This window comes from Protopterus annectens, chromosome 4.part0 (assembly GCF_019279795.1).
Source record: "Protopterus annectens isolate FY-2018-M chromosome 4.part0, PAN1.0, whole genome shotgun sequence".
In the NCBI taxonomy this organism is placed as follows: domain Eukaryota; kingdom Metazoa; phylum Chordata; order Ceratodontiformes; family Protopteridae; genus Protopterus; species Protopterus annectens.
Genome location: NC_056733.1, coordinates 590,938,698 through 590,948,697, shown reverse-complemented (window position 1 = coordinate 590,948,697; position 10,000 = coordinate 590,938,698). Strand labels below are relative to the sequence as shown.

General features: G+C 36.3%; 1 protein-coding gene across 3 annotated transcripts in view; it reads right to left on the bottom strand.

Annotated features, from left to right (window-relative positions):
• The window catches only part of SCARB1 (scavenger receptor class B member 1), a 1,184,693-nt gene that overhangs the window by 547,667 nt on the left and 627,026 nt on the right, over window positions 1-10,000 (bottom strand). For all 3 annotated transcript variants that reach the window (XM_044068528.1, XM_044068527.1, XM_044068529.1), the window contains exon 2: window positions 7,134-7,294. In XM_044068528.1, the coding sequence (XP_043924463.1) occupies window positions 7,134-7,294 (161 nt within the window). The remainder of the gene's footprint in view (window positions 1-7,133; window positions 7,295-10,000) is intronic.

Genomic DNA, 10,000 nt, shown 5'->3' with positions numbered 1-10,000 from the left:
CAATTTACTGTTACTGTTTTAACTTACAGTTTTGGTGTGATTGATGGGCTGAAAAAGGTATTGTATCAGTCAGACAGATAAACAATAAAAATACTTCACACTTATAAATGATTTATAAAAATCACTGTATACTAAGATTATACAGTATATCCCCTCGCTATAAAGGAGGTATGGGCCTCCTTTAAACTGATTATATGTATAAATCTGCAGATGTGGGACTGCATACTTATCTGCTAATCTTGTCAGACACAAACACAATGAAAGTTTTAGGACATGAGGAGAAGAGGTTTAAGATGATCTCTCTGCTTACTTTAGCAGAACCAGCCAAGTATCAAGTAGAAAAATTTGATAAATAGAATTTAATGTGGTAAGATCTCATTTGCAAGAGGTGAACTTAGAACCAAAAATAAATGTCCCATTGTTCTTTTGGGGAGCTACACCTTTTTTCCATTTACACCATAAACATTTATGTCTGTTTTTTAGGAAATATAATGATTGAATATGCAAATGATATAAAGACTTTGATAAGTATATGGTATAAACAGGGTACTACTTAAATTTGCTAAGTGGTTAAGTGAACTGGTCTGAGGACCCTTTTCAGCCATGGCTTAAGCCAACAATGCAGTAATTTACATAAAAATATAACATAAACCTGCATAATGAAAACAATAATAATGCAAGGAAAAAGTCATCAAAAATCATTAAGTAAAACAAAAGAGTTAAGGTATGCATCAGTCTTTCAATAGTGAATCAAACAGCTATTCCACATCATGAAGAAGGTTAATTGTATACTAAATATGCCCTTGAATTTCCATCATTCTTAGTCCTAAATGGACCCCAGGAATAACTGTGAATTATTCTGAATTCATGCTTATGCAATGGAAGTATGATCAAATAAAAACTGGATTCACAGAGCCTGAACTAGTCTGTGAACCAAAAAGACAGAGAGGGAAAATGAACTGAGCAGTAAGCAGGTTCATGCACATATGTTACTATTTACACCAGATGTACCCATGGGCATTGAGAGGACTTTATACATGTGCCTGTTTGTTAAGGAACACGCTTTTTGGGAAATCTTCAGTTTTATATATTGCCATCCCATTTTGACATGTAGCTCTATTTGCTTGAAAATCTTTGCTAGAAAGTATTGAAGCCATTTACCTTGGACACAGCAGGAATGAGCTTTGATTTCACACAAAGACTGAATCAGGAGATGACTGATTAGCATAACAACTCATTTTTTGCAATAATAAAGCACAGTGGAATATGTAAAGTTTAACTCTTCACAACTATAGCAATTTGTTCATGGATTACAGTACAGGGTGTTCAATGTCACACAGCCATTCCAGTCTGAGTGAGTCTATTACTGATTAAAAGTTCAGTTGTTGTGCACTTGTTTTAACACCCAGCTCAACCCAGTTTGACCCGGTGCCTACTCAATGAAAATTATCATTTAGCTGAGCGATTTATGTTGCTGCTGTCAGTTAGTATTCTGTTCAAAATGTAGCAATGGCCTAACAGCCATCTTTCATAGTAAGGTATGGACTAGTTTAGAGATTTATTCCTGCAAAAGAACTGTGGTGCAAAATAATGGTCTTGAAAATAAACCTCATTCGTTCCCATAAAATTTGCTGCACTGGTGACTTCTTGCCTATACTATCTCTACATCAACTCTCTTTTCTTGTTATACCTATACATATAGTTCTTTTTGTCTTCCCTCTCTTTTTAATACTTTTTTGATTTAGTGTGTGCTCTTCCCAATGGAATTCAGTGTGTAAATAGTATCTGTTGGTCGTTTTTTGCTTTCTGAGACACATTTAGGCAAACTACCTGTTTAACAACATGTTACACTCTGCTGTCTCTTGCCAAATTACTCCTTAGCATTAAACTGATATCTATAAAAATCTGCCAGTGGCCTTTTACATACAACGGTATAAATCTCAGCTGCATTCAAATTAAAGTTGCCGTTAAAGGAATCTTCATTTGAACTCAACCCTAAAGTACAGCATCATGAGGATGATGTGGTTGGGTAAAGAAAAAACAGTCTCTGCTAAGGCTTCTGAGGGAGACCACATTTGAAAACAGGAAAATCCTTCTTAACCCTAGGACCATGCACCTGGACTGTCATTACTTTTGCTGACGTTGTGTCCATACAATTGTACTGCTTATACCTATAATTATATTAGAGAATGTAGCAGAATTCACAACACCCATGAAATTTTAACCTGTATCATGTAGCTGTGTAATTTTATCCTCGATATCATCACCTCCAAAGTACAGTGAGCCCTCAACTTTCCAAGACTACATTTTTAGAGACATAGCCAGTTGAGTTTGTTATACTCCAACATCAGGTCTCAGCTTGTTTCTTCACTACAGGTAAAATTATCAAAAGAGATTATAAAAGAAGTTAAGCACAGGAAAGGAAATTTAAAGGTCAAAATGTAAACTACAAGGAATACAGAAAAACAGATGGAGCAAAACAGTGAATACTCAGCAAATCTAATTTGAAGAGACATAGGAAAAGGCTGAACAGATAAGTCAGCCAGAGAAAAAGGTAATTTAAGTCTGACAGTCAGATTAGAGGCTAAGGACAAACTATAAGAAGCTAAGAAACAGGCAGAAGTTTAATACTTTGTATTCATTTTCACTGAGGACTTTCTAAAGTATGGGCCAGGTTGAAAAGGTAGGCTGAGTCAGATGGTAGTGATATGAATGTGTCTATCAGTTAATTTTTTTTTTACATTCCTATAAAACTATGCATATTTCTATACTAAAATATGAATAAACAGGTAAAAAGCAATTCATAAACAGTAAAACAATAAAATTTCAGCAACTGTAGGGGACTTGAATAGTTTAAAAAGATCTCAGAACTTCCAATAGAGGATAGTGATAAAAGGTAGAAAAGAGAGCTAAGAGGGTTGGTAATGATGACAGATGTGTGACAGTTTCCAAGGATAATGACTGCCTGACAGCTTCTAAAGATGACAGTGAGCTAACAGTTTCCTAGAATGGCAATGGTCTGACAGGTGGTAATGATGATGAGGATGGTCTGATAGTTTGTAAGGAGGATGATGGGCTGAGACCATGTAATGACAATGGTCTGACAGTTTGTAACAAGAGTGACCCAACAGCTTGTAATGAAGACAATAAAGAATATGATGGTATAATGGCTTGTAATGATGATAATGGTCTGAGAGCGTGTAAGGACGATGATCTGAGAGCGTATAAGGATGATGATCTGAGAGCGTGTAAGGACGATGGTCTGAGAGCATGTAAGGATGATGGTCTGAGAGTGTATAAGGATAATGGTCTGAGAGCGTGTAAGGACGATGATCTGAGTAAGGATGATGGTCTGAGAGCATGTAAGGACGATGATCTGACAGCATGTAAGGATGATGGTCTGAGAGTGTATAAGGATGATGATCTGAGAGCGTGTAAGGACGATGGTCTGAGAGCATGTAAGGACGATGACAGAATTTTTATTTTCCTTTAAAGTCATGAAAGCTTTATTGTACTGGTTTTGTATTAAATAACTGCTTCTAAATGTGGCACTGTTTAACATGGTTCTTGTTACAATGTCACATAAGAGACCAAAACTGCATAAGAAGTGGAAAACTGGTTCTGGCCTGGAGGGAGCTACTGAAGAGAGTATAAGGGAAGAGTATGTCAATTATTGAGTTATATTAACAGAAGCCCCCAAAGAATTTGGATGCAAACCTGATTCTATCCTGGTATAAAGTAACATTTTTGTAAAGGAAATGTAGGCTACTAAACTGAAAGGCTTTGAAACATAAAATATTGCTCATCCAGAATAAGTTATATTTTTATTATAAAGATTAGCACCATTTTATGGAGTTAGGTCAGCAGGACATGGATATTTGGCTGACTCCAAAGACCTTAGAGATTAGTCAATAGACCTCTGTAGTCTCAATGAATATATTTTTGACTGTGGTTTTTCAAGCAGATTTGGCAGATAACTGAAAATAAGACCCTTTTAACTACAACTTCAAAAGGTGATAGTTTCTCTTTTTTTTTTTTTTCATCTCAAAATTATTTCCTGGATCCTGACAAAGAAGAAAACAATGACTGTATTTGGAATACTGTATGTTAAGAATTGTGGGTAGTGGACATTTGTTTCTGCACACTGCTAAACTCTGATCACATATTCAAGCAAGGCACGGCTGTCTGGGGAGAGAACCAGCTATTCATGGTGGAACAAAATTTCAGATGCTTTTAAAAAGCATAATCAGGAAGAAGCTTTCCTTTCATTTCTATAAATGCTATTTTTATTAGCTCTGCCACTAAAATTTATTTATTTTATTTACAGTTTGTTTACAGGGAAAGTCCATTGGGCCAAAAAGAGCCCATTTTCAGTGGAGGCCCAGGGAGAAAAGCTCCACTATAACATATAGGCAATTGTATAATTAACAAGTATGTAAGTTATACCATAGCTTCCAGGAAATAACAGCATGCAAAAAGGTATAATATATAAAAAAGAAACTTAGGTAAACAAAAAAATATAGAGTAACAAGTCCTATCAGAGTCTTAAAGGCAGAATCAACAATAACAAGTTTAATTTCTAAGTGTGCATTGGCAATAATTGCCTTTTTTAAAGTATTGCCTCTTTTCTTTGCAGTTTTGTGACCATGAAATTGGGATATATAAGCAAGGTGGCAAAGTGGTTAAGTCCCCCATGTGGGGGTGATGCAGGAAGGCTTGTTTGTTGAAGCACCTTTTGATTTAATTACAACAGTCTTCTTGGGTAGGAGTCTATCAGCATGGCACATCTTCACTTGGCAATATTTGCCCACTCTTCCTTGCAAAAGTGCTTCAAATTTGTCAGATTGCAAAGGTGTCTCTTGTGCACAGCCCTCTTCAGGTCACCCCACACTTTTTCTATTGGATTTAGGTCTGGGCTCTGGCTGGGCCATTCCAAAACTTCAATTTTCTTCTGGTGAAGCCATTCTTTTGTTGATTTGGATGTATGCTTGGGGTCATTGTCATGCTGAAATGTGAAATTCCTCTTCACCTTCAGCTTTCTAGAAGATGCCTGAAGGTTTTGGGCCAAAAGTGACTGGTATTTGGAACTGTTCATAATTCCCTCCATCTTGACTAAAGCCTCAGTTCCAGCTGAAGAAAAGCAGCCTAAAAGCATGACACTGCCACCACCATGCTTCGCCGTGGGGATGGTGTTCTTTTGGTGATGCAAAGTGTTGTTTTTGCACCAAATGTACCTTTTGGAATTCTGGCCAAAAAGTTCAGCCTTGGTCTCATCAGACCATAACACATTTTCCCACATGCTTTTGGGAGACTTGATGTATTGTTCTGAAAATTTTAGCCAGGCCTGGATGTTTTTTCTGTGTAAGAAAAGGCTTCCATCTTGCACCCCTACCCCATAGCCCAGACATATGGAGAATACGAGAGATTGTTGTCACATGTAGTACACAACCAATACTTTTCAGAAATTCCTGCAGCTCCTTCAGTGTTGCTGTAGGTATCTTGGCAGCCTCCCTGACCAGTTTTCATCTTGTTTTTTCATCAGTTTTGGCAGGACATCCAGTTTTTTGCATTGTCACTGTTGTCCCATATTTTCTCCACTTTTTGATGACTGTCTTCATTGTGTTCCATGGTATATCCAATGCTGTGGAAATTTTTATGTACCCTTCTCCTGACTGATACCTTTCAACAATGAGATACCTCCGATGCTTTGTAAGCTGTGAACCATGGCTTTTGCTGTAGCATACAACTGAGTAACTGTCAGGAAAATCCTACCAGGACAGCTGAACTTTATTTTGGGTTAATTAGAATCTCTTTAATTGATGGAAGGTGTGTACCCAAGAAGACTGAATGCTGTAATTAAATCAAAAGGTGCTTCATCAAAGTATTAGTTTAAGGGTGTGCACGCATATGCAACCAGCTTATTGTATGTTTTTTATATTTTCCCCTAACAGATTTGTTTGTTTTTCAGTTGAATTGTACAGGTTATAGGTCACATTAAAGGTGGGAAAAGTTTTGAAATTATTTATTGTGGTTTCATTTTTTTATATCACAAAAACATGGCATTTTAACAGGGTTAAGTAAACTTTTTATATCTACTGTATTTACATATATATATATATATAGGTCTACTTTGAAACATCTAAAACCCATAATATCTAATTTCATAACATTGAGACCAGAACATCTAAAACCCAAAACATCTAAAACCCATAACATTGAATTTCATAACATCTAATACTACAAATCACAAGAAAATAACACCCCCTCCGCATATAACAACACCAAACTACCAAACACATTTTTTACTATAGCTTGCAGGGCAAGCCCTGTACTCCCCACCCCTCAGTAAATTAAATAACCAACTCCAAGAATGCACTACAGTGGGAAAACTGTATCAAGCCCCCCTGCAGAAAATAGTAAAAAGTGTTTGGCAGTTTGGTGTCATTATATATTGTTATATGTGGAGGGGAAGTTATTTTCATGTGATTTGTACTGTTAGATGTTATGAAATTCAATGTTATGAATTTTAGATGATCTGGTCTCAATGTTACGAAATTAGATGTTATGGGTTTTTAGATGTTTTGAAGGGGACCTATATATATATATATATATATATATATACACACACACACACACACACACACACACACACACACACACACACACACACACACACACACACATCTAAACTGTAGGAAGAGAGATGGGTCATCTACAAAATACAGCATACCAGGTATGCAATTTTTTCACTGGCATTTTGTATGTCCCCATTCTCCAAACACACATCCAAAGGGCAGATTGAAAATTTCCACTTCACCCTAGCTAGGTTATGAATCAGAGGACAAAAAACTATGAAGCAAACCTATTACACTCTGCACCAATGTGCCACCCTGCTTTCACACTTTCATTATATATTTACATAATCAATACAAGTCAACCTGCATGTTGAGGGAAGGAGACAAATGCAAAGCTAATTTAAAAAAAAAACAGCAAAGCATTAACTTTAAATCCTGCTCTAAATATACAAATATCCTTCTGCTGTATTTGTGACTACTACACTAATTACATTAAAACATTAACTTCTGAAATATATTTACTCTTACATTATGTCACTTAAGTAAAGTATTCTGTACCTGTAAACATAAGGACCCCTTTCATGAACCATTGGCTTTTCTCCTTTTAGAACCTCATCTGGATTCAGAACCTCTAAGAAGTAAATTGACATAAAAAATGGAACTGGAATATCCCGCCACATAGTATAAGACATACCACTGTTGGGATCGATCTTTACATTCTGAAAAAGAGAATATTTATAATAGAGTAAACAAATACAGAAACAGCTCTGTTTATGAGCTGCATTGCAATTTCTTAAGAAACGTGAAACCACCACAAAATCAAAATGCTTCACAGTACACAGCTTATTTTGCTGATTGTATCAGAATACTCTTGGCTTTTGGTACAAAAACAGTACATGCATCCTGAAAGAGGTTGTCTGAATTACCAGTAGTTAAAACAATGCACTACTAAAATGGCTGAATGTAACAGTACAATACTTAAATGGTTGAATGTAACAATACACTACTAAAATGGCTTCCACTACAGAGTTCAATGTGATGTAAAAATGAATACCATCCAGAAGTACATAATGCCTTTTACACAATTCAATGAAAACAAATGCACAGATACATGGTAGTCTAGGGCCTCATTAATGGATTTTCACTGTTGCTACTGCAGCTCTGGTCCTCCTAGCTAAATGCTAGCCAGATGCACAGATGTACCAAAGAAGTTGGTGGCCCTGAACTGGATGACAGTTTGTACTGTTGAACAATGCCCTAAGCTGCCTTTATTATACCTATTTCTGTACTGATGCACTCCATTTGCACTTTGACACTAGAGCCATTCACACAGATGGACTGATATCTGCTTGCAGTAAACTGTCCTGTGGCTTGCACACTGATAAATTGCAAGAGAATGCACTGGCATCCAAACTGGTCACCCACCAGGGACCCAAAAGCATAGGGCTCCTCATTAAAAGCTAGCTTGGAAGACAGAAATTCAATAAGAAATTTTAGCAGGGGATATTAATTCATATGAGCTGCAGAAGTCAAGGATCTTAAGATGCACAGGAAAATGTTCAGATAAACCTTAGGACTTCAAAAATCTACAGGGGCAAGCAATTACATAGGACTAGGTTAAAGGGGAGAAGAAAAGAGAAAAGAAAAAAGAAATGAAATTTGAAGTTATGAAATTAAAAACACAGTTGAGACTAGCCAATGGGGAGAAGCTAATTTTGAAACTGCAGTATCTTGGAGCACTTCCACTGCTCCAAGTGATATTACCGCATATAAATAGCAAGAATGTGAGCCAATACAGGTATATCAACAACTTCTAGAATTTGTTTGTCTCAGAAATGCAAATTGAGCCATGTTTTATCATTATAAAAACTCACACGCAATATATATGCAAAAAGTGGCAGGTGATAAATTTAGAGTAAGGAAGTCTGTATAAGAAATTGAATGTGTACTGAATGGAATGGGGCAGAGCTATAGTGCAGTGAGGTCAGCTTTGAGCATGCTTACATAAATAAATAAATGATCGATCATGCACTACTGCATGTTATAAACAGTCTTCTGATAGTAGTACTTCTCTTCAAAATAATTGGCAGAGACAGTTTGAGAAAGAGTTCATTTTCAGACACAATGTTGTTGAAGCAGATTTCATTACAATATCAGAAAACCCAACATATTAGCTAAATTCTGAAAATTATGCCCACACTTCTTAGGCATAATTTTCCAGTTGTTACTATGGTTCTACAATAATTTTGATTCATCTATTTGTAAGAAAAATCAAGGAAGGGCTGTATGTATCAAATAATAATAATGGTCGCAGTAATTTATTTCAGCTTCTTTCACTCAAATACCAACTTGCTCTACCAAGTTAAAAGAATGACTGTTTAATTGTGATCAAATGACAGTGTGACTCAAACAAGTTCATTCATAGACTGCCTCTCTGCCTAAGGGTAATAACCACGTTCTTTACAGATGGCTGATTTCAAAACAATTTTGATTAAATAAATGAATGAATGGATATATAAAGACCACCGTTCTGTATTTCAGCTTATTGCTGTTGGACTACAGTGAACCCTTTTGCAAAACATCACAGACACACACACACACACACACACACACACACACACACACACAAAACACTTATTTCACCTCAGTGTTGTGAAATCCATGAATTGCAACTCTTCACGTTTGTACATATGTGAGCACAAACTCAGGCATACACCCACACACCCACGGCCACACATCCGCATATATATGCAAGCTCAGATGCTCATAAGCCAGTACTTATTATACAGCACAAACTTCTTCTTCTTGTAACATTTGTTAATGTCTGGTATGCACTTCACAGATAAAGATTCTAGCTGTCTACTGATGTACTATGTTCTTCATCTGTAAATATGTTGTAAGTAATTGCTATGTAAATTGTTGATCACTATGTAACCCAATGTAAATACTGTCTGTTTATTTTAACTGTGGAGCTTTTCTCCCCGGACCTCCGCTGAAAATGGACCTACGTCCAGTCGGACACTCCCGGTCAATAAATTTAAATAAAATAAAGAAATTAAAATAAAATAAATATATATGTATATATAAATATGGGTACCCTTTAGAATCTCGAAAAACTGAAATACCAAATTTCAGTTTTCTGAGATTTTAATCCCGAATGCTCGGAACTGCAAAACACCAGAAAGGTGAAATTCGAAATCTCAAAGCATCTGGTGATGCGATGTATGAATGGATGTAACTGCAGGTAAGTTTGTATGAGTGTATAAGTTATGTGCTGCAGTGTATGTTGGTGTGTGTTTTTGGTGTAATGTGTGTGTGCAAGGGTCTGGGAAATATGTGTGTGTGAGTTGCCTTTGTGTGTGTGACTGTGCAGAGTTAATATATATCTTTGCTTGTTTTTAGTTTATGTTAGTTTTGTTCATGTG